General features: G+C 43.6%; 1 protein-coding gene across 1 annotated transcript in view; it reads right to left on the reverse strand.

Moving 5' to 3' along the window:
- Positions 1–25,903, reverse strand: part of LOC123997415 (prolyl 3-hydroxylase 2-like) — a 111,605-nt gene extending 85,702 nt beyond the window's left edge. Inside the window, exon 1 of the mRNA XM_046301609.1 lies at positions 25,251–25,903. Coding sequence (XP_046157565.1) covers positions 25,251–25,667 — 417 coding nt within the window. The 5' untranslated portion in view covers positions 25,668–25,903. The remainder of the gene's footprint in view (positions 1–25,250) is intronic.
- Between the last annotated feature and the right edge of the window lie 784 nt (positions 25,904–26,687).

Raw genomic sequence — 26,687 nt, forward strand, 5'->3', positions numbered from 1 at the left:
TGTAACAGCAGTTCTCCCAAAAACGTTTAGCCCTCCCAAGTAAGTTGTAGTTGTTGTTTAACTTGGCTTTGCATACATCTATATATAGTAATAATACATTAGTAATCTAACAATTACTAATATAACAATTATAGCTCTGCTTTAGGTAACTTACCTTCATGTAAATACCCTCCTTTCTTACACGGCCATTGTTTATTCCTTGGCAGCAAACATGCTTGTCATTAGCCTACTCTGCTATCGAATATATGCTTATTAGACACAGTCCTTGTTATCGAGTATTGCTGCAATGTATTATCATAGAGTCTTTTCATAGTGTGCCATTACATGGCTACAGCTCATTCACTACTCTGCTCGATCCATTGTAGCCTGTATGTGAATCGTCATTATTCCTTTCTCTGTGCCTTTCAGAACCATCCCCATCTACGTCCCCGTGTTAATCTTCCTCAGCGTGTTTAAAATAATGTTCCTGTGTGTTAACTATCGGGATGCTTTATTATCCTCTAACCGGGGGCAGTGTCACTGAGCCACAAACCAGTAAAATACATTGAGCCGGGTTGATCTCTTTCACACACATCTATATTTACCACGCCAATTGAGATGGAAAGACTGAGAAGTAGGGGGGAGCAGATCTGTGTAGACACACCTGACAGGTCCGTTCGGATGAGGACATGCTGTGACGAGGTGAACCCCCAGAGAAACAGCAGAGAGAAACTCTAAACGATATCTTGCCAAAGAAGAAAAACAATCTCTTTCCAAAGTGAAAAACTAGAACAAACATTTTCCATGTTTTTGGAGTGTGTGCTGATGGAGAGAGATGGATTTCCACCAGTAAAATCACCCTGACGCCCACTTCCTGTGGCCTTGAGAGCCTCATGAAGTTCTTTACACAAGGCAGAGTTACAGTGAATCGCAATGCTGTGGTAAATTGAACCCAAACAAAACAAAGCAGAAACAAAACAATAGATAAATGTAAACATTAGGGTTGAGCAGTATCCAGATTTTCATATCGTCCTACCGTTCTACTCTCATCCAGGGACTTAGGGTTACCGGCTTAGTACACAAAAACACACAAAAAAGCCCATTGGACGTCGTAACGGTTTCCGTTGGTGGAAGAAGGAGTAGACCAAAACGCAGCGTGGCAAGTGTTCATGTTGGAAATTTAATCAAAACTGAACACTAAACAAAATAACGAGGAGTAACGAGAACTAAACAATTCTGTCAGGTGATACACACCAAACAGAAAACAACTTCCCACAACTCAAGGGCGAAACCAGGCTGCCTAAGTATGGTTCTCAATCAGAGACAACGATTGACAGCTGCCTCTGATTGGGAACCATACCAGGCCAAACACATAGAAATACAAACATAGAATACCCACCCACATCACACCCTGACCAAACTAAAAATAGAAACAAACAAAGCAATCTACGGGCAGGGCGTGACAGACATCTATTACTAGAATGCTAAAACAATTAGCACCAGGAATAGTACATTTCCATGAAGGGTGCCAACTAAATATACTAATGAGCGCAAACAGACAGTCCAGATGATAAAGTTATACATGCAGTTGAAGTCAGAAGTTTACATATACTTAGGTTGGAGTCATTAAACTCGTTTTTCAACCACTCCACACATTTCTTGTTAACAAACTATAGTTTTGGCAAGTCGGTTAGGACATCTACTTTGTGCATAACACAAGTAATTTTTCCAACAATTGTTTACAGACAGATTATTTCATTTATAATTCACTGTATCACAATTCTAGTGGGTCAGAAGTTTACATACACTAAGTTGACTGTGCCTTTAAACAGCTTGGAAAATTCCAGAAAATGATGTCATGGCTTTAGAAGCTTCTGATAGGCTAATTGAATTAATTTGAGTCAATTGGATGTGTACCTGTGGATGTATTTCAAGGCATACCTTCAAACTCAGTGCCTCTTGCTTGACATATTGGGAAAATCAAAAGAAAATCAGCCAAGACCTCCACAAGTCTGGTTCATCTTGGGAGCAATTTCAAAACGCCTGAAGGTACCACGTTCATCTGTAAAAACAATAGTACGCAAGTATAAACACCATGGGACCACGCAGCTGTCATACCGCTCAGGAAGGAGACGCGTTCTGTCTCCTAGAGATTAACGTAATTTGGTTCGAAAAGTGCAAATCAATCTCAGACCAACAGCAAAGGACCCTGTGAAGATGCTAGAGGAAACAGGTACAAAATTATCTATATCCACAGTAAAACGACATAACCTGAAAGGCCGCTCAGCAAGAAAGAAGCCACTGCTCCAAAACAGCCATAAAAAAGCCAGACTACAGTTTGCAAATGCACATGGGGACAAAGATTGTACATTTTGGAGAAATGTCCTCTGGTCTGATGAAAGAAAAATATAACTGTTTGGCCATAATGACCATCGTTATGTTTGGAGGGAAAAGGAGGAGGCTCCGAAGAATACCATCCCAAACGTGCAGCACAGGGGTGGCAGCATCATGATGTGGGGGTGCTTTGCTGCAGGAGGGACTGGTGCACTTCAAAATAGATGCCATCATGAGGGAGGAAAATTATGTGAATATATTGAAGCAACATCTCAAGACATCAGTCAGGAATTTAATGCTTGGTCGCAAATGGGTGTTCCAAATGGACAATGACCCCAAGCATACTTCCAAAGTTGTGGCAAAATGGCTTAAGGACAACAAAGTCAATGTATTGGAGTGGCCATCACAAAGCCCTGACTTCAACCCTAAAGAAAATGTGTGGGCAGAACTGAAAAAGCCTGTGCGAGCAAGGATCCTACAAACCTGACTCAGAAACACCAGCTCTGTCAGGAGGAATGGGCCAAAATTCACCCAACTTATTGTGGGAAGTAAATGTAAAATAAAGTACATTTAGAACTTTTATTCATCAAAAACAAAATATCATCAACGGTTCTTCAAATACTGTGTTATGATCATTTGGCCATATCGCTCAGCCCTCATGGGGTTTGCCACGATGTTTGTGATTTCACCCCAAGGAATCACATTTCTGTTTAGTTTCCCATCTCCAAAGAGCATTATGGTCACTTCTTTGTAAAGGCATCCAGGAAAATGTAGACCTTCCCTTTTATTGAGCGCATGTGGACTTTGTTGGGCCAAATCAAATCTTATTTGTCACATGCGCCGAGTACAACAGGTGTGGTAATCTTCAACTTAACCAACAATGCTTTAAGAAGTTAAGAAGAAAGAACATGTCAAGTAAAAAATAGATAAGTAAAAATAAAAAAAATAAGAGTAGCAAATAATAAACTGCAGCAGTAAAATAACAGTAGCGAGGCTATATACGGGGGTACCAGTACAGAGTCATTGCGCGTCGGCACCGGCCGGTAAAGGTCACTGGTTTGAATCCCTGAGCCACAAGGCGCTGATGACACGGATGTTGATTAAAGCAGCCCCTCGCACCTTAAACGCGGAAGACACATTTAGGTTCGAATGCATTCAGTTATGCACCCGACTAGGTACCCACTTTCCCTTCCCAATGTGTCATGTGGTGGTCGCAGTCATTTCTCTCAAAATCACAACTTTTGAAAATGAACACGAGGAGGGCTTATCAACCGTGTCAATTCACAGTCCGACTGTGAAACTAGCACCCTAATGACAAGTTGATATCATGGCAAATAAAGCTGACAAGACCCAATAAATTCAAGCGCATTGTAAAAACAGATGTAAAATAAAAAGCTTCACACATGTTTATGAATAGCAGTATACATGAGCTGATAGTCGTCAATGAATTGAAACTGGTTTTACTCGGTTTCAATGGCCTTCTATTAAAGGTGGACAGTCAACACACGGTATCTGCGCACGTGCACGGGTTCGCTTCACGCAGTTCACAGCGTGGTAGCCTGGGAACCCAAAACCGAGGAGAAGTTGAGCTAAAAACGTTCTTGGTTGTTGCGGAAATTGACCCGTGTTGCCGTTCGCCTCAACGTCACATCGTCAAGTCTACCTTCAAAGAGAGAGTGAATGAGTTACCCCATCCCCTCCTCCCTATCCTTCTTTCTCCACATAAGCCTTCTGTACTAAACACAGAGAGAACACATGATGCTGCCTGCTTCTCCAGGAAGACATCCACGCAGAGTCTGTTCTAGTTGTGTACATATCACAGCATCCATCGGGCAATGCCTTGATCATGAAGAGCTACTACGACTAGACCTGCTCATTCACTTCAAATGCACACGACACAATAGAGCCGTTTGTTCTGTACATTGCCCCCACTGATCTCAGCGGCTAGCCGCCTACGTTGATTTTGCGCCGCCTTCACTGCTCTTCAAACAGTTCATTGACACCTCATCTCCTCACACTGGTCCGGTCTGTTCTCACCAGGAACGGAGTCATTCGTATGAGGAATCTCCACATCAAGTCGGCAGACTCCACTTAACTGGACAGGACTCTGACATAAGGGAAACGTTGATAGGTTGAACTGGGGGTTAAGCTTGTGGAGTGTCTTTCATACAGCTAAGACAATAACAAAAAGCCCTGTACAAACAGGGACCGCGAGGGGCCCAAGTCAGGGCCTGACACTGATCTCTAAGCTGTTACACTCATCGGAGATGAAGAGAAGGAGACGGAACACTTTCACAGCTAAGTACCTCAGAAGGGAAGTCTCATGTTTCCTTCCGTTAAGGCCAGGGGAGTTGAAGACAAAATTGACCTAACGTCTCCAACCAAACCCCCAGTGTGGGATCTTCACAGGGTTACGACCTTGTCAGGAAGCAGTCAGAGGCATTTGATTGAATCTCAACCAAGAATGCCCATTGCTCCAATCATCGACCCAATCATCATCGCACTACGCGTTATTCCAAGACAATGCTATTACTCGGGTTTATTGCACAAGAAAACTTCAATTTCCAAAGGCATGAACCCAAGTGACTGCGGCTATTGTCATCACGTCATGCCAGATCACCGTCATCTAGTTCCATAGTTCTAATTCACGACTCATTACTAAATTCCGAAACTCTCTTCACATCCCATTCATCAACCGAGCTAATCTGCTTGGGGTGCTGTGGAAGCCAGCGGGAGATCTTTTTGCGAAATAACTCCCACTCTTTCTGTGAGGATCATGACATACTTCCCCCTGTGAATTTTGGGGGAAGCCCCAGGATGTACGGTCAAGGTTCTGTAAGGACATCTGTCCCGGGTCCACTGATAAAGGACAACGTGGTGGACAATTCCAACATATACACTCTCCCTCAGCACTTTGCTTAGTCATAATAACCTAGTGGAAGTCAAGAGTTGTGACCCTGGCACATGTAGGACTTGAACTTACATTCTCAGCAGGGCTGTCTGGTGAGGAAGGAGGACATTGAGGCACTCGTTGTTAAAGGTGTGTCAAATAAACCACTCAAACCACTGTAATCGAGTAGGCAGGGAGTCTGTTAGCCATCATGGCTGGTTAGAGCTGCGTTTAGCTGTAATTCACAGAAGTGGCACACAATCTGAACCAGATGTGGAGATGTCTGCCTCAAAGGTCGGCTTTGGGTCGCAGCCAGGTCACCGCAGGGTCTTGAAAACGACCCCCTCCAGATAAACACTGAAGAGGAGTGGAGAAGAGGTTCCCACTTGGAAGCCCAGCATCATGTGGAATGTGAATCTGGGATGGCAGTGGTGTGTTATAAAAATCTCCATATCGAGATCGTGTTCTGTGTCCAAATCTCATGGTCCTGTTAGGATATTCACATTTTTCCAAGATTGATAAAGTTCAGCTTGTCAGAAATAAATCATTTTTGGGCTATTAGCTTATACATGTGTCTCGCTCTCTGTCTCTCTAATTCACACACACACACACACACACACACACACACACACACACACAGGGTGGCAGTATAACAAACACGTGACTCAGGGTCCACATTTCACCAGGAAATAGCCTCAGTCTCGGGGTGAGAGAGTGAGAGCTGAGAGTGGCAGGAATAGCCAGAATCCGCCAAAACAGGATTTCTGGAAAAACAGGGTTTTGGGGAAGTTAGCAACATTTTTCAACCCCATTCAGCACATTGTGAGACATTAAAAGAGACATGTAAACATGTCACAAGCCTACCATCTCAAAAGGCTGCACACAATTCTAACATGGCCACTACATTGGACCCAGTCATGCATCACAACGTAGATCGCTGTCATCGCTCAGCCTTACGGCACCGCAGTCTGATTAGACACGGCTTGCACAACACAGGCCCCCGATCAGTTCCTGCAGCCTGGCTGCGTTGTGTGAACCCCAGTGTGTTGATTGAATCGTGGTGGGTAATCAGAAACGTATGGATCTGCCGTGACATCTGAGGAGCAGACCGCTGCCTGCTATATTATCGCAGGCATATCCAAGAGCCCCACAGATTCTCTGTTTCCACAGGGGGCTTCAGTCAAGTTTAATTCAATTCACTAGGACAGAGTTCAATTCATTGCATGACTGGGCAGTACAAGCTAGCTAAACTAATCTCCTTAACTGGGTGGGCCAATCAAGCAATGGTTCAGGCTTTACTGAAAGAAGATAACATCTAGACGTTTGACGAAATCCGTCCTTATTTAGGAAAAGACCAGAGGACGTTTTCAAAGTACTTTTTCGCCATCCACCCACTCAGTTGCTCCACCCTAAACACATCAGGGGCCTCATTTATAAGCGTTGCGTACACGCAATAATATGCCCCAAAACATGCGTGTGCCAGTTTTCAAACAAAAGTTGGAATTGATCAAAACTGAACCTGACGTGAGAATGTGCTTGTCCTCCCGCAAACTTTAGACCATTGCGTACGCACAGTTTCTAGTGGTTGAAGTCTGAAAGCATTGCAAGAAGCCAAAAGTAGCTTGGTAGTAGTCTTGTGCAGGAATATATGATGGCACTCTTATTCATAACAACAACAAAAAAACAGGTAGCTAAATAAAATAACAAGATGCAATCATTTGCTGTTAGTGAGAAGAGGGAAAAATTGAAAAATAAATTCAAAAAAGGCATCTATTTCTTATATTTATTTCATTTCCATGATCCTTGGCAGAAGCTTTTCTAGCTGTGATGTAAAATAGCCTATAGGCCTACAACGTTGTGATAAGCTGCCATTTCATTTAATTGGACCCACTTCATTGTAGTAAATAGAAGTGAATAGATGAGATATTTCAAGTATTTTGCTCTATTTTATCTGGGCTGAAGCACAGTTTAACTTCAAAACAGACAGTTCATATTTTCAATTGACTTTTGTAGTAGAGAATGAATGATACAGATTTTTTTTAGGGCCGATACCGATTTGAGGGGGGGGGGGGGTCAAGGAGGCCCCACGGCCGATATTTTAGGCCGATATTCGAATATTATTACATTTGAAAATGTTGATGACAAAACTTCACAGAAACAATCAAATTGACTTTGTTTTTTACCAACCTAACATAATGGTAATTAAGGCTGGGTGATATGACGATATATATCGTGTGGCGATAGAAAAACGTCTAATCGTTTCATATTATGCTCTATCATGTATTTTGTTGTGTCGCAAATCATATTTGCACAATGTTTTTTGTCAATTGGACGACTCTTTGCATTTGAAATTTGCAACACAAACAAACGTGGAGGAGAGTGAACGTAACACAGAGCATGGAGACACGGAGCTCGTACCTAAAAGAGGGGCTACTATGGTCACATGGACGTGGTTTGGGTATGAAAAGTCGGACAGGGACCAGAAAACCGTCCTCTGCAAAATATGCCGCAGGCCCGGTCCAGACAACAGGCTCAAACACCACTAACCTCTTACCACCTACGCAAGAATCATACGGAGAGAGTCTACGGATGAGACCCCGAATAGTACAGTCGATGTCATGTTTTGTCTTATATTGTCTTGTCATTTTGCTTTTCCCTCTGTTAGTTTTCCCCCTGCTGGTCTTTTTAGGTTCGTTCCCCTTTTTCTCTCTCCCTTCCTCTCTCTTCTCTCTATCGTTCCGTTCCTGCTCCCAGCTGTTCCTATTCCCCTAATCAATCATTTAGTCTTCCCACACCTGTTCCCTATCTTTTTCCCTGATTAGAGTCCCTATTTCTCCCCTTGTTTTCCGTTTCTGCCCTGTCGGATCCTTGTCTATTGTTCACCGTGCTGTGTCTGTGTATCGCCGTGTCGTGTTTCCCTCAGATGCTGCGTGGTGAGCAGGTGTCTGAGTCTGCTACGTTCAAGTGCCTTCCCGAGGCAACCTGCAGTTCATGATCGAGTCTCCAGTCTGTTCTCGTCATTACGAGTGGAATTGTGCTTTATGATTGTATATTTACTTTACTGGATTAAAGACTCTGTTTTCGCCAAGTCGCTTTTGGGTCCTCATTCACCGGCATAACAGTCGAGTGATCAAAACAAACCCCCGACTCAGACCTTGCAAAAGGCTTATGCCCGCGGCACACCATATGGCCAATTGTGCAACGCCCTATGGGACTCCCAATCATGGCCGGATGTGATACAGCCAGGATTTGAACCAGAGACTGTAGCGACACCTCTTGCACAGAGATGCAGTGCCTTAGACCGCTGCGCCACTCATGAGCCCGATGTCATACCTGTATGGAAGGACATCATATAGGCACTGCTGTTAGTTTGACGGTATAAAATAACATCTATTTAATGCAAATGGTACAACGTAACGTCCTTATTTGTAGATTGAAACATTTTCAGCTGTCAGGACGCATCTCTAAAAAACTCAGCTGCAAGGATGAAATTCGAAACAACTAAATTGGCTAGTTCAGCTATCTTTCAAGAAATGGATGTGTTGTCATTTGATCTCACTGCTATGATTGGATAGAGCGAGGCTGTAATTCCGCTTCCTTTCACATCTCACTCGACCACTCATATCATTTGCTGGCTGCTACTATGTTAACTTGCCGTTGACACTGAATGACTTAGTTTGAGAAGTGAGAACACGGGAACATCTTTCTTGGCCATAAACATGCAGGAGTTTTCTTAGGTAGCTAAACCTATTGCCAACCTTTATTTAGGCATTCTAAAACACTTCCTTCTTTCCCTATTACGAAAATCATCTAATCCGACAATCAACTTTCAATTTACGGATACGATTGCGGCTGGTCAGATCAGCACACCAGTAAATAGCTGACGTTACACCAAAGAGGATTAGAAACTCTGTGGTTACACCACAAGTCAGATGGCTCATTGTTGAAAATGGTGCATGTTCAAAATGATAACCAGCTAACATTAGCTAGCTACGTTGGCTAATAACAAATATAACTTATCTTAGCATCATGTTTTTCTAGGTAGCTAGCATAGTAGCTAATATAGGTAGCTAACACCACAGATGAAAGGGTTAGTTATACATAATCTTTGCTAACAAGTCACATAGCTATCTGCTTAGCTTAGATAGCTTGCATGTCCGGGCACGTCGACACAAGTATTTTTTACTAGTGAATTAAACCTAAACTAATATTTACAACAGGAGTTAGATTTTGGTCACTGTGTCAATTTATCAGTTTCTCAATATTGCACCTTTCTGTTGGAGAATGAACCAGCTTGCTGCTGATTATTTTTTTTCGCCGCTTGACATTCCTTGGCATTGTGCAGTGCCGAAGCACTGAATGGCTCCTGGCATAGCAGCAGTTTTGCTATGTAGCAAAACTATCGTATCGGCAATACTGTAATCACAAATTTATCGAGTAAACAATATTTCATTTTTCAATTTCAAAACACACTTAAGAACATCATAACCATTGCGGGAACATATTCCTCACCTTTTCTGGTCATGATCAGTTCATATTCCCGAAGTAGCCATACAACAAATTACCATGCACATATCTAATTGTGCCTATTAGATTTTATAATTTCATGTTTTTTCTTGATCAAAATCAGTCGGGTTTCAAGACTAGTCATTCAACTGAGACTGCTCTTTTCTGTATGACGGAGGCGCTCCGCACTGCTAAAGCTAACTCTCTCTCCTCTGCTCTCATCCTTCTAGACCTATCGGCTGCCTTCGATACTGTGAACCATCAGATCCTCCTCTCCACCCTCTCCGAGTTGGGCATCTCCGGCGCGGCCCACGCTTGGATTGCGTCCTACCTGACAGGTCGCTCCTACCAGGTGGCGTGGCAAGAATCTGTCTCCTCACCACTGGTGTCCCCCAGGGCTCTGTTCTAGGCCCTCTCCTATTCTCGCTATACACCAAGTCACTTGGCTCTGTCATAACCTCACATGGTCTCTCCTATCATTGCTATGCAGACGACACACAATTAATCTTCTCCTTTCCCCCTTCTGATGACCAGGTGGCGAATCGCATCTCTGCATGTCTGGCAGACATATCAGTGTGGATGACGGATCACCACCTCAAGCTGAACCTCGGCAAGACGGAGCTGCTCTTCCTCCCGGGAAGGACTGCCCGTTCCATGATCTCGCCATCACGGTTGACAACTCCATTGTGTCCTCCTCCCAGAGCGCTAAGAACCTTGGCGTGATCCTGGACAACACCCTGTCGTTCTCAACTAACATCAAGGCGGTGGCCCGTTCCTGTAGGTTCATGCTCTACAACATCCGCAGAGTACGACCCTGCCTCACACAGGAAGCGGCGCAGGTCCTAATCCAGGCACTTGTCATCTCCCGTCTGGATTACTGCAACTCGCTGTTGGCTGGGCTCCCTGCCTGTGCCATTAAACCCCTACAACTCATCCAGAACGCCGCAGCCCGTCTGGTGTTCAACCTTCCCAAGTTCTCTCACGTCACCCCGCTCCTCCGCTCTCTCCACTGGCTTCCAGTTGAAGCTCTCATCCGCTACAAGACCATGGTGCTTGCCTACGGAGCTGTGAGGGGAACGGCACCTCAGTACCTCCAGGCTCTGATCAGGCCCTACACCCAAACAAGGGCACTGCGTTCATCCACCTCTGGCCTGCTCGCCTCCCTACCACTGAGGAAGTACAGTTCCCGCTCAGCCCAGTCAAAACGGTTCGCTGCTCTGGCCCCCCAATGGTGGAACAAACTCCCTCACGACGCCAGGACAGCGGAGTCAATCACCACCTTCCGGAGACACCTGAAACCCCACCTCTTTAAGGAATACCTAGGATAGGATAAAGTAATCCTTCTCACCCCCCTTAAAAGATTTAGATGCACTATTGTAAAGTGGCTGTTCCACTGGATGTCATAAGGTGAATGCAACAATTTCTAAGTCGCTCTGGATAAGAGCGTCTGCTAAATGACTTAAATGTTTTTGCATCCGAAAGGGAATGCGGTTTAGAACATACAGTAGAATTTATCAAGTGAACAGACAGTAGATCTTTTGCATTGAAGTATGTAGGCTACTGTAACTAGGCCTACTGTATACTAATTAAACAACAAAAATCAGAGTAGGCAGTGGGGAGTGCAGTATATTTTGCTTAGTGAAAAAGTAAATGCAAAACATTATTGAATTCAAACTATCTTTTGACAGGTCCACAACAATGTGCATTGTTTTTGTCTTTCAGACACGGTCAGATACAGCAAATGCCAGATTTTTGTGTAGGCAGAGTGCATTGGAGATGGATTCTGTTGCATTGACAGGCAGGACTCAGGCCCGACTGCGCACACACAAAACTATTGAGATTTCTAAACTTATAACTCCACCTAAAAAGCAAAAACGCCCATCATTCACCTGTATATGGTGACAATCAATGTTTTTTTTTCCGGCACTGAGACGATTCGCACCCGTCTCAGTGGAATTATCCATTTTGGATGCCACGCGGACTGCATCACTTTAAGAGATGTGATACTGAAATTGTATATGGTTATCTTATGCAAAAATAATGGTGCAACACTAATAAATCTGATATTATTTTATAACAAAAGTGCTTTCTGCCGTGTTGGATACGGTCGCTGTGCTCGGTTCTGAAACATCTTCAGTGCGCCGTAGAATTGGCGCCTTTCCCTAAATTGCTATGTGAATAATAGCAAAGTACACCAGCATATTGGGATTCAGTACAATGTGGCAGAGGGAGCAGCAGCAGAGACGAGGAAACAGCCTTTTGCCTCTAAGAAATTTGAGGAGAGAGGAAACCAACTTAATTAGGTCTATAATCAAGACCCTAACTGTTAAATGTGCCTGGCTTTATAAATCATCCATACATATCTACAGAAATAAGATAGATCTTGGCATCTGTTTCCTGTTTGAGTGTTTGTTTTAACAGTCTACTGATTCCGTGAGCACAAAGCCTCATGCAACGGCAAAATGTTGGATAAAGCCATTTCACAGATTCGGCTGTTTTGAACCTTTGCTATGCTGCAATAAAGGCTTTATCCCCCCCCCCGTTAGAACAGACTGGCATTACTTAGAATTAATTTAGTGTTGTTTACACTGCTCCAAACAGGCAGAAAAATAACATTGTAATCTAACAGCACCTGTTTGTCACACATAATATGCATGCAGCTCTCACTCCTGTACCCTCTTTCTTGATTCCCTTATTGTTATTATGATCATCGTTACAACAAGTAATGTTGTTATCATTAGTAGCCTTTGTATAGCAGTCTTGTATAACCACCATGGAGCTGTAGGCCGAAGAGAGCATCCTGTTCAGTCTTAATACTGTAACTGACTTATGACCTATATTTCAATATACTTTATAGGCTACTGTATCAAGCAATCATTCATTCGTGCCATCTGACAGCATACATCTGACAGCATACATCTGACAGCATACATCTGACAGTTCACGCAATCAAGTATTTTGGGTTAAAAATTCAATAACAAAGGGAGCTTTGAATAATTAGCCTAAACAATAAATAAACCGCAATTCACCATTTGTTTGTTATTGTTATTGTCATTGAACCTTTATTCAACACCACACCACTACATAAAGAGAGCCCTAAGACAACAGCACAACATGGCAGCAACACAAGACAACACAGCTTGCCTGCAACACAACATGACAACCACATGGTAGCAAAACAGCATGGCGGCAGCACAACATGACAACCACATGGTAGCAAAACAGCATGGCGGCAGCACAACATGACAACCACATGGTAGCAAAACAGCATGGCGGCAGCACAACATGACAACCACATGGTAGCAAAACAGCATGACGGCAGCACAACATGACAACCACATGGTAGCAAAACAGCATGGCGGCAGCACAACATGACAACCACATGGTAGCAAAACAGCATGACGGCAGCACATGACAACCACATGGTAGCAAAACAGCATGATGGCAGCACAACATGACAACCACATGGTAGCAAAACAGCATGGCGGCAGCACAACATGACAACCACATGGTAGCAAAACAGCATGACGGCAACACAACATGGTAGACGCGCAAAACATGGCACAAACATTACTGGTCACAGACAGCACAAAGGGAAGGAAGATAGAGACAACAATACATCACGCGACGCAGCCACAACTGAGTGTTTCTTTGCAGCTCGTTCCAGTCGCTAGCTGCAGCAAACTGACAAGAGAAGCAACCCGGGGATGTGTGTGCTTCGGGGACCTTTAACAGAATGTGACTGGCAGAACGGGTGTTTTATGTGGAGGATGAGAGCTGCAGTAGATATCTCAGATAGGGAGGAGTGAGGCCTAAGAGGGGTTTATAAATAAGTATCAACCAGTGGGTCTTGCGACGAGTATACAGAGATGACCAGTTCAGAGTGTAGAGTGCAGTGATGTGTCCTATAAGGAGCATTGGTGGCAAATCTGATGGCCGAATGGTAAAGAACATCTAGCCCGCTCGAGAGCACCCTTACCTGCCGATCTATAAATGTTGTCTCTAATGTAGCATGGGTAGGATGGTCATCTGAATCAGGGTTAGTTTGGCAGCTGGGGAGAAAGGGGAGCGATTACGAAACCAAGTCTAGATTTAACCTCATTCTGCAGCTTTGAAATGTGCTGACAGAAGAATAGTATACCGTCCAGCCATACTCCCATGTCCTTGTATTAAAAAAATAAATAATTGTACCTTTATTTAACTAGGCAAGTCAATTAAGAACAAATTCTTATTTACAATGACGGCCTACCGGGGAACAGTGGGTTAACTGCCTTGTTCAGGGGCAGAACTACAGATGTTTACAATGTCAGCTTGGGGATTCAATCCAGCAACCTTTCGGTTACCGGCCCAATGCTCTAACCACTAGGTTACCAGCTGCCACAAAATGATGATAGAGTTTAACACAAAATCCAGGGAGGGCCAGCTGAGTATAAGACTGTATCATCTACATATAAATGGATGAGCAAGCTTCCTTGCATGCCACTGTTTTTAGTCTGCTGTAATAAAGGCTTTATATATTTTTTATTTTGTTAGAACAGACTCTCTGGTACACCTATTAATTTAGTGTTGCTTACACTGTTCCAAACGGTCAGAAATATTGTAGTCACATTTTTTAAATCTCCAGAAGCTTCGACAACTAAGTCAAATGTCTTCCACAGATCTGACTTCCCCTTTCCCTCCTGAGCAACCAGTAAACGTTTGCCTGTTTCGAGTTACTTTTTCACGTTCACATCCATTTTGCTGTCACGTGTTGCTGTTTTCGGAGTTTGTTATTACCAATTATACATGTAGCCTATTGGTCACATGCATGCGATGCTTACATGTTTCACGTAAAGAGAGAAAGGGTTGAGGGAATAGGGAATGTTTCTTCTAAACAATTAAAGGATTTTGGTAACAGAACTTTTCAGTCAAAAACAAGTAAGACACTAAAATGGCTGAAATTATGTCACAGCTTCAGCACGAACAGCGCAATAAACACTTGCTGTGCTGTGGTGCCTTTTAGCTGCAGTAGGGAGGAGAATGAGACAACGTGCGCCAGTCACACAAGCACTCGCTGTTTTACTTTTTTTTTAACTGTGTGACCATCTGGCTCTTTCTTGAGTGATTTGTGTGTCTTCATTATTTAATCAAACAGTGTACTTAAAGCATAAGATAAGCTCAGTGCATATGAAGCAGATTGTTTTTCAAATACATAGGGTGTCTGTCTATATGTGGGAAAAAACAAGTTTAAACATTTCGACCAATCGCTTGATCGAAAGTACAGGACGACTCTCATTCTACACATTTTTTTTTAGGCGTGGGACATCCCTAATTTCTAGCCATCTTTGAAAAGCGAGTCAGGTAAAGAGCATTTTTTTAAGTCTTAAAGGGGCAGTGTTACATTTTGAGACAGTCTTGAATAATCTAAGTAGCCAATAGGCAGAGGGTAGTATAATTTGTCTGATTCTCTGTAATAATGGTATGGGAATAATAATTAATTTGATATTGTTAAGTGGTTTCTTGCATCAAACAACAAAACATGTTCAGTCACCTCCTTGTCTGGAGGACAAGTGGATAAACAGGTTAATGTCAAGACCTGCATGTTTTTTTCTCCAAAAGTCCCATGGAATGTAAGTCGCTCTGGATAAGAGCGTCTGCTAAATGACTTAAATGTAAATGTAAATGTGAATGTCGGTCTACATTGAACACCACACATTTTCTGCTACTGTAGGCTTGATAGAACAGCTATTTCCATGTTAAAATGTTATGGGATGCATTTTTGTCCATTGTTTTTGATGGTATGCCACTCTGGTACACCTACATTATGATCAAGTAGCCAGAGTAGCCTACTTTGCAACTGTTAAAACTGATACAGCCTCAGTGTCCACAGTAAACGTGAGCTGGTAGTTGCACTTCACTTTTTCACAATGTTCAAGTTTGCGCTCAGCAGACCACAAACTTGCTCAGTGCCGGAAAAAAAATGTGTCAACATTGATTGTCACCATATACAGGTGAATGATGGGCGTTTTTGCTTTTTAGGTGGAGTTATAATGCTTGTTAACGTGCGCACAGTTTCAGGACAGGCCAGATATATAAATGGGAAATACGAGTATGTGTGGCGTGCGGTAAGTTTAGAAATCTCAATAGTTTTGTGTGCGCGCAGTCTTTTCAGGAGTGGCACGCGCATATATTTAGTGTTACATTTATGCAACAGTTATAAATGAAGGGCCCAGCTCTCCAGAAATTCCAGGGAAGTAATACGAGAGTCTAGATTAATTTATAGCACAAGGTCAGGCAGAAAGAGTTACGGTATCGGCCGACCTACAGTGGCAAGAAAAAGTAGGTGAACCCTTTGGAATCACCTGGATTTCTGCATAAATTAGTCATCAAATTTGACCTGATCTTGACAACAATAGACAAACACAGTCTGCTTCAACTAATAACGCCCGAACAATTATATATACACGTTTTCATGTCTTTATTGAACACACAGTGTAAACATTCAAAGTGTAGGGCGGAAAAAGTACCTGAGGGAAATGGCATGTTCCCTGTGGAAACTTCTCAAACGTGGACTTTGTCCATGCTAAAACAGACTCTTTCTTAACTAAGACAGATAACCATTCAAGAAAATAAGAACACATCAGCAGCCAGTGGCTGACTGTGGACAATATCACCTCAGTCAACAACAACAAAAAACCTGTGGTGACCAATTCTGTCCTGCCCTTTAGTGTACATTACCCCCTTCTCATTTCTCCCCACTGTGAAATACCGGACGGTGCGTCACACCACGGAAGAACCAGGAATAAGTCCACCACAGTTTGTATTTCCCCTCAACATCATCCCCCTCCTCCCCAACCCAAACTCAGATATCTCCCTCTAGGCCCATAGCGTAGCTCTGTGGGATTTACAGCAAACTGTCAGTTCATAGACAAATGTCCCTTTGGTCTCTCTGGCCTCGCACACCTGACAGCAGTTCATCCTCGAAGCTGTCGAAGTTTCACTTTCCTGTTTTTGTGTGAACATGCACATAGACCCACGTAGATAAACATAACAGTAGACAACGTGTTTGCATGTGCACACCACACACCCACACTCTCACGGTTTTCCCTCTGGTCATTCAAAAGAGCCAGGCATTCTGCTATACTGACAGGGGAGAAAAGCAGATCGTTCAAAATTGAGAAGGTGGAGGGTCCCACAAGTTTGCTGATCCAAACCTTCAGCAGCACATAGTCATTTATCAAGCCTAACAGATTCTGGGCCTGGCAAGACACTCCACCATTTTCCACAGGCAGGATCCTTCCCAAGGAGACAACCAAGGGTTCATCCCCTCACAGCCCACACAATAATTCACATCCCACACTCACACAGCACACAAGTCAATGCCAACCCCTGAGCCCTCCACTCAAACTGATGAATGCCTCTTTAATTAAAACAAGAGTAAGGGGGAAAGACATGCTCTCTGATCACTGGCTGGTTGGATCAGGCTACTGCGTCGCCATCCAACTGTTTACTTCCGTGACGAGGGATATTGTGATCGATGGCAAGGAACTGAAACCGATATCAAATAAGCAGCAGACGCTTGATCTCTCTCTGTTCCTGGACTCAGAAACAAGAGCACGGGCAATTTCTCTGTCGATTGATTACGGCTTTACACTGTGTCAACACTTGACAGTGTCACTTCCTGGCCAGGTCTTTCTCTTTCTTCTCTCTCCAGAGTCTGCAGCCTCATCTCCCCTTGCAAACACTGCAGTCTTCTAGAAAGTCATTCTCAGCATTCTCCTCCCTTCTTTCCCCTAGCCTTCTGATCGTTAATAAGGTAGACAGCATTAGGGCGATGCAGTAATACAGTACAGTCCATTGGAGAAAGTTCACCCACATTCCTGCTGTGCTGTTATCCGCTCAGAGGTAGTCATGCAGAAGGTCTTTGGCAGAGCCGAGTGCCACTCCGTCTAGGCCCGGCCACGCTCACCGTGGGCAGAGTGCAGGAAGTTAGTTATAGCATGCTTCAGAGTCAGCCAGGGGAGGATTCGGGATTGGCCCGTGAGCAGAAGCGAAGGTGCACCGTAAGGAGAGTTTTATCGACTCGGCGAAAGGTTTCACGAAAGCAACACGGCAGAGTACGTGGAGACACTTTTCTAAAACATTCGTTCCACATGACATCTATCTCTCCGGGTCCTTAATCTGTAGGCTAGAGCTGGCCCTCAAAACACAGGAAGGTGGAGAAGTTTTTTTTTTTCTCTCACCATATGCATTCCATGTCTTTCTCCTAAGCCTCTATCCTTTTTCCTAGGTCCTTTCCTTCATCCGTGAGGAATATCCCTTATCGAAAGGTTCCAGAGGAAGAAAATCTAATTGCTCTCTGTCCTGGACTCACCCTGACTCTAGATCTCTGTTTGGTGTAAATAATATTCATCACGTCGACCCCTTCCTTCTTCTCAGCTCTTCTATCCTCCACTATCAGTAACAGACGACAATAACAGGATCTACTCCCCCCATGCCAGACACATACTGTGCTGGAGCATCATGGGTAATAGAAACGTTGTGGAGAGAGAGAACGTTTTTTTTCCACTCGAAAAAAAAAAAAACAGCTTCAGAACTCCAGCATTCCTAGAAACAGACACCTCCTCCTTCTCCTGCCCTTGTCCGCGGGTTAGCTAACTGGATCGGCGTGATGACAGCGCTTCGAATGAGACAGATGCGACGATGATCCATACTTCGGTGGCATGGTGTAAAAGGAGTCCCTGTAATTGGTTAGGGTCACGAGCCTCCCCTATCCCTCCGTACTTAAATGCCCTTACACACATCCACTCCGATCAAGGCAGGGATTTGAGTGAAACAGAAGCCCCGTCCAAGTCCTAATCTCAGAGGAGATCTACGCTGGAGACAGTTGGAGCTGAACAACAACAAGTAGCCTGCTGAGTGGATATCAAATCATCAAGTTATTCACAGTGGAAAACACAAGTCCTAGAGTCCTTATGGTGTGGCAGGGTCTCCCAAACTCAGTTCTCGGGACCCCAGGAGGTGCACGTTTTGGTTTTGGCCCAAGCTCTACACAGCTGATTCAAATAATCAACTAATCATCAAGCTTTGATAATTTGAATCAGCTGTGTAGTGTTAGGGCAAAAACCAAAACGTGCACCCCTTGGGGTCCAGAGGACCGAGTTAGGGAAAAGCTGATGTAGAGCCTTGAGATAGACTTGTAATATGCGGGGCATTCCGGACAGAGAGAGCAGGGAACAAGAACAGCAGGATTCATAAATTCACGCTGGGAGAGGTGGGGAAAGTTTCCAAAACAAAAGCAACAATGGGAAATCAGTTCGTCCACAATGAGACACAAGAGCGACGTGCAGTCCAATGTGTCATATGGTGGGCAGACGGAATTTGTGAAGGCAGATTATCCTCATATGTCAAGTAATAAATGAATTCATTATAAATCAAACCGTTGCGCCATCTGGCCCTAGACAAAGCCATTATAGAACCTCTGGCCCCAGTCGTAACTCCAAGAAATACAGCTATTCAAGTGATCAAATTAAATTGTTCCTTTTTCTCTTCAAATATGTTTCAGTTAATTGGCAATACATGGCAAATACTTTTAATACAGTAACTAATCTAGCCACAAACAAACTTCACAACAAGGGAAATAAGTACTTAGAGGCATCCCTGTTATTATTTAATTACATTTCTCTTCCATTACAAACGGCACCCACAGGGCCTTACTGCACTGTGGTTAGGATCTCTGGTTCAGGATCTCTGGTTCACACCAGTTCAAACTCCTCTCAGAATGGTCGACCAGTGGCCCTCCCCCAGATGGGTTGGCGATTACAAGGGTTGTTCTGCCATCGAAGTCCTTGGACGGGCTGCCTAAGCATTTTTTCAAACAGTGTAACAGTCAAATATTCGGGATTGAAACGCTTTCTTTGTAAACTTAAACTACTAACTCTGCTCCTGTTCTCCAGGAGCTGAGTTAGTCATCTACTGTTATTGTCTACATGATCATCTACTGTTATTGTCATGTTGTCATTATCTGCTATGAATGTTTTCTTGCTCCATCATACCGGGTTCATCATATGTGAGATACACAGATGAATTAAAAACACTAGCACTGCAAACACTCAGAACAAAGAGAGCAGCAGTGCCTGGACTTTGCAGTCTCCCTCTTCACGTCCCCCTTCAGAGACTGGCTGCCTGTTGAAAACAAGTGACGGGCAGAACCTCGCAACCACCTCCTCTATATCCCAAACACCAGAATTCAGTATTTTAGTCTGATTGCCATGGGAGTGCACCCCCCCCCAAAAAAAAAAAATAACAAAAAACATCTGTGAAAATAAATGAACGACACAATTGTACCAAAAACGATCAAAGTTAATGTATTCAAATCTTAAATATTGCCAGGTTGGTTTTCACTGCTGTTTCACAAGGTGTTATATTGCCAGGTTGGTTTTCACTGCTGTTTCACAAGGTGTTAATTATTGTTTGTATCTATTAGGCTCCACACTATTCATTGTTGTATCCTAGGACCTACAATAGATAGATATATATTCAACCACCAAGGTGTACTAATGAGCTATGCGAGACAGATGTTTTTTTTTTTATCGTAAGAGGACTACTGAAATTATATTATTTCAGTGTAGATAAGGGAAGGGCAGGTTAAATTAAAAACATGGCAGCCAGACAAGCCAGTGTATGAATCAAATGGATTTGCATATGAATGGAGTGGGAATTAGCATGTCTTCCTGATCTGTAAGGTAAAGTAACTTTGTGTCAAGCAGATTACACGTTTTCTTTAACATTTCCGAAACGTAGCAATGTTTAAGACATGGATTTCATGTTGCAATGTTAACAAGGTACCCAAAAGTAGTTCAAATGAATGTTTCCATTTTATTAGCTCAACAAAACTTGTTTAAACAGCGAAACTGCTGTGGAAACCAGCTTTGTTTGCATAGTGAGGATGAAAAGAACGCCATCTAGGCTGTAACAATCTCCAAAAATTTGAATCATTAGGTCATCACACTGTTGACATAGCAACGGACGCTAATAGTTTATCGAATCCCATGGTGATGTAGAGGGGGACACTATTTGGCGTGGCAGGACCTCCAAAATGTTATCTTAAATTCAGCCGTGCCCGACCCATTGCCGTGCCCACCACCTAAGACCCTTTTTGATCCAGATTTTTAAAAAAAACTGGATTAGCATCGAGCCCTGGGGCCAGGGGGACCAGGTCCTGGGAGTCCAGGGGCTGCTGAGGGCCTTTGATCCTGCTGTGGCTTTAAGCTGTGGAGCCAGCTCTGGCCAACCACCAGGTACTACTGCTGTCTACCTGGGTCAGGCCCCACGGGCCGTACAAGAGTCTCCCTTTACCTCATGCACGAGCGTAGCGTGTCTCTCCTTTTAGCAAAGCAAACAGGCCACAAAAGGGAGAAAAACAAATATTTGCCCAGCTAAATGATGGGCGAATTGGGGACACACGTACCAGCCTTAATAGGGCAGAACAGTTGGTGTCTGTGTTGTTGTCTATGGGGCCCTCTGCCAGGCCAAAAGGGGTCATTATGCCAGAGGCTGGGTCCAGAGGTGGAATGTTAAATAGTGGAGGAATGTTGTTTATTTTCACAATCACCAGTACGCGCCCCCACCTCGATGCACACCGACACACATTCACAGAGCCTGCTCTTACTAACATAGTCGTATTAAGCCAACCAATAGGAATGCCTCAGATCACCCCCTGACCTGTTGTGAGGTCAACACAGGACCCCTAGGCCTTGATGTGCTGCCATGTTAGTCAGTTCAGAAAGACATCAACACGCTGGGAGACATGCAGGGAAGCGGAGGTTGTAAATCTATTAAACAGCCATGGCGGTATTAGTTACTGTCTTTTTTTGTGTGTGCTTATTATTCTGTTTGAAAATATCATAATATAATGCCACCAAACTCTGTTGTGCAGATGGTGGTAAAATAATTTCCCCTTTGCAGCACAGATGAGTAATATTTACAGGGCTGGGCCAAGGTCTTGCCTAAGAGGATGTCTGTCCCAAATGTCTAGACTTGTACATTGTTATTTTATGGGCCGCAGCATCCCCCAGTCTATAAAGCATTGGGCCAATCCAGATAGAGGGAAGCAGAACCATCTTTGCCTGCAGACAGTGACTTCCCCACCGCTTCTAAGGTGGGGGACCTGTGTCAGCGAGTTGGCATTGGATCCCCCATGATTCACACAGGCGGCAGACAAATACGTCTGTAGGCAGTCGGGGAAGTGTAGCCGGGTGTCCACTAGGCTCTTTGATGAGCCGCAATGCCCATCCTGAGTTCAAAGTTCAGGGACATCCAGGGGCTTCTGATAGCATCTCAATTACACACCTAGTTCATGTAAAGGATGAATGAGACATGGATGTCTCAATGCGTGCATTAATTGGGAACAAACTAAATAATTGTCCTTCTAAAGCCAAACACATGCAATTGTGAATTACATGCCCTAAATGAACCCCTATTATTATAGACCTTAAAGTTTCAATATGCAGAAATCACTTTGCCATTAGCTGGTTGCAAAAATTCTAATATTTTGCCTAATTTCAGTTTATGTGACAAAACAAGCAATGCGTCCTGTAGAGAATCATTATACCATCTAAACCGCTTTGAAATATATAAATGTATTAATTTTTACCTCCCCTTTTTCGTGATATCCAATTGCGATCATCGCTGCAACTCCCCAACGGGCTCGGCGAAGGTTGAATCATGCGTCCTCCGAAACCTGACCCATCTAACCACGCTTCTTAACATCCGCCTGCTTAACCCAGAAGCCAGCTGCACCAATGTGTTGGTGGAAATGCCATTCAACTGACAACTGAGGTCAACCTGCCCGCCACAAGGAGTCACTAGAGCACGATGAGCCAAGTAAAGCCCCCCGGGCCAAACCCTCCCCTAGCCCAGACGACGCTGGGCCAATTGTGCACCGCCCTGTGGGACTCTAGGTCATGATATAGCCTGGGATCGAACCTGGGTATGCACTGACACCTCAAGCACTGTGATGCAGTGCAGTAGACCGCTGCACCACTAGGGAGGTCGTGAAATATATTTCCAGCTGTTTTAAGCTGGGGTAAAATACGCAAAAATGAAAATAAATAATGGAAAACATAGAAACAGCGCATATAGAAAAGGTACACAGCTTCTTAGACTTGCTTTCAACGGGAATGATAGATCTATAACTCACAGTTCTATGTTAATTTGGTCGGGTCGCCCCGATTACTGCCATTAGGGTATGTGAATGATTAACTGGGCACTTGAGTCTATAAAAAAGGGAATGATATTTATTCTACAATTCAAAAAGATATTCTCATTGTTCCCACACCCATCTGCCAGCAGCACAGTAAAATCTAAGAGCTCTGAGGAAAGGGTTGATCTCAGTGTCAATGTCGGCTATAGGGCCTAAGTTATCCGAGACAATTTGGGACAGTGATGATGATTCTGTTTACTTGTGGGTATTTCTGCATTATTTCACAATCAACTGACCACAAGATGCAGTATTCGATGTTGCTGGTGCTTAATTACTGGGGAGATTACAATCATTCACCAGCTCTGTGATGTTGTTAGGCGTATGCATATGTTTTCAGACAGTCCAATGTCATACAAAGTGCTGCAGATCTGGGTTTGAGAAGCACCCTGCAATCTGGTACCAATAGTTTCTGTGAGATAGGACGGAAATCAAGGAGTAACTGGCAGCCAAAGCAAAAACACAGTTGCGGCCAGCAGTTGGCATGGCACAGCAAACCACTAGGCTGTAAAAACGCATAGAATCCTCTAAAATTGAAAACAAGTGAACAGATGCATGTACCTGTTTCGCTTCAATGGCAGAGGCATGTCTGGAAAACTTTATGAATGAGTGCAGGCAGAGACTGGGGGAGGGGCTAATGCTAAATCATCCAATTCCATAGCCTGCGATGTGTGTAGAGTGTTCAGTGACATGCCTCTTACCTACCCTGTGATAATTATTGAAAAAATAACGAATGAAAAATTGAAAAAATAACGAATGAAAAATACATCAATAGATTTATTTTAATCAATAATACTTTTGTACACTGTATACATATAGCATCGAGGCAAAGTTGTCCCGTTCAAGTGGGCCAAACAAAAACACTAATGATGGGTTGACAATGCAGGTGGTGGCTACAAGTTGCAGCTGGTGAGGAGCAACTGTGGAGAATGGCAGTCGACTGCAGTTTAAACTTCGTGACCTTTGATCACATGGTTGTGGTAAAGTTCACGTAACATGTAGGCCCTTGTCGAACATTTGTATCCCTATAATGCAACTCATTTTGAAAGGCGTGATCCACAACTCATTTTGACAAAGTGATCCACCAAAACGCCCAATATGTCCCATCCATTTTCATTGCGCTCAAATAAATGCGCATGGGTATTGGCTTGAAAAACATTTATGGGAAAGGCCGTGTTCTCACCTACCAACGGACGTCACACGTAATCGACCTTTTGGCTGTTACATCCGTTTTACTGCTAACTAAAAGTAAACTGATCAGGGTGGCTAGTATATTGCATCTGAAACCGTTTTAAACGTGTGACTTTCTAGCGTAACGGGGTGATAAGGGATGGAAGACCAAGACCTGAGTTTAAGGAACCACTTCGAAGGAAGGGCCAGAAAATAGCATGATCATTTCAATCTCAGTGGTATCTTTGGAAAGACTGACCTGACCTCATGGTGGTTCCAAGACATTTGGAAAATGACGAGGTCAAATCATGATGTCAGTGATCTTCAAGTCAGAAAGTCGGAGTTCTAGAAAGATGCCAGAGTTTCCGATATTCAATTCCGGGTTAGATGACCTTTCAAAACGAATTTCCCAGTCAAAGCTAGTTTTTTGCGTTACCAGTTGTCTTGAACGCACTGAAGTCAGCGATTTCCGAGTTCCCAGTTGTTTTGAACGCGGCATCAGACCTCACCGCATGTCACTGGTATAGATGTATATTTGCGTGTGTGAGCACGTCGTGTTTACGTTAAATTATAAAGATTGCAAGTTGTGACCACACTTCATGTGAGTGATGGACATTTCTCCCTCCCTCAGCCTCGAACCTGCGCACACAGTTTGCTTCATTTCCCCGCAGGTCTATATTGCAATAGACACACAACATATCGCAGAACTAAAACGCACAGAAATAGAAGCACAAAGCTGCTTATCATTGGCTACAATAGCCCTTTGTGTTAGGGCTATACATAGGCTAATAACAGAGCTGGGAAGGAGAACACTCCTGAAAAAATGGAAACAAAGTTCCACTCAAGTCCCAAAAATGATTTTCAACAAAAACTGATACAGTAGGTAGGCTCTATCAGAGACTTATGTAAACATAGTATCTCTTCTTGCGTCGCCCCAGAAACCGCAACACCGACGGCTTCACGTTGCTGAGCAGCAGCGGTGAAAATCCAGCTGCGCACGAGTTTATCGCAGTAGCCTTTGTATGTAGGTCACCGAATGATACGCTGCAAGCCTAATAAAGGTGGGTGACTAATATCCAGAACTTTCCTATCAAACGTTGATTGTCAGATATACTAAAAAAAACACCTTACCTTCTGATACGCCAACTGAAGATAGTTGTACGGGATTCGTCTCTGGAAATCCTGGTTGACATCCTCGCTGACTTTGTGCATGGACTGCGTTCCAATCTTCTCTTCGATACACTCGTTTTGACAATTTGATCTTCGGAGAACCACGTCAAAGAACTGCAGGTCCATGGAAACAGAGTCAAACGGGTGCTGGTCCTGGCACCTCAGTCGACATCGGACTTTAGTCTGGCGGACCTCTGCGTAGCTGCTGAGCGCTCCCTCCATGTATCGCACTACATCTTTATAGTCACTTCTGTAAAAGGCGTCGACGGCATTATTGTATAAAAGGTCGTAGGGCTCCAACGAACCATATGAAGACGACAACAAGAGCGCTTGAAGGACAATGGACAAGATACTACTAGTGGGAAAGTGCACATCCATCTTTCTGTCGTTAGTTATCTTTGGTGGGACACTACTCAAGCGCACTAGCTTGCCGTTTGTACAAAATCCTCAGTCATGTAATACAATTATCATGGGCGGCTTGCGGAGTCCAGCTGGAACGTGACAGTCACGTAAAAGTTGAAAATGAAGATTTGAGTCCTTTGGTAGATGTTGCGGACGGCTGTGGGGCGGAAATTGGACTACTTCAGTCAGGGACACATTTGTTGTAATGACCCCCCTCACACACACACTAACTCCTCCCCCTCTGCTATGAAATTAATGGTCATAACATCTCACTGAGTTCTTATGATTTTTGCCGTGTTGTTGAGACACAATTAGTTACTACGTTTATGTATTGCGCTATGGTACTGCACGAATAACAGTTGTATCATAGCAACAATCAGCCTAAATCTATAGGCTAGGCTACTTCACATGAAAAAGTATAAATCCAATCTGGATGAACTGTTTGAAGTGTAGTCTATACTAGTAAACACACAGGGTAGTGTAGCTAACTACTGTTCAGTTGTAGAGGTGTTAGAGTACTGTTGTAACTGTTAGCTTATTAGGCTACACTGCAAGCCTACCCTCTAGATATTACCATACACAATTTTGGAAATGTTAAATGGGACTCACATTTTTAAAACGTTATTTTTTTTAAACATAAACCATATTCTTTGAGAGATCGAAGGATGCCTGGAGTACCTCATATCACCTTTCGTAACTCTCTCAACATGTCCAATCACTGGATATTGTCTCCCCCTGTAGGCCACATATAGTCATTCTAGTACTTTCTGGTACTTTCTGCAGAGCGTCATTACTTGCTCTTATGAGAAATACTTAAATTATATGATTTTCCCCTGTCAACACTTTCTTACCAGACAGCAAGTTATTCGAATCAAATCAAACATGTTTGGTAAGGGAAATAATAACTTTTCATAGCACAACATGAGCCATTGTGATACACTACATGACCAAAAGTATGTGGACACCAGCTTGTCGAACATCTCATTCCAAAATCAT

The sequence above is a fragment of the Oncorhynchus gorbuscha genome, linkage group LG15 (genome assembly GCF_021184085.1).
Source record: "Oncorhynchus gorbuscha isolate QuinsamMale2020 ecotype Even-year linkage group LG15, OgorEven_v1.0, whole genome shotgun sequence".
In the NCBI taxonomy this organism is placed as follows: Eukaryota; Metazoa; Chordata; class Actinopteri; order Salmoniformes; family Salmonidae; genus Oncorhynchus; species Oncorhynchus gorbuscha.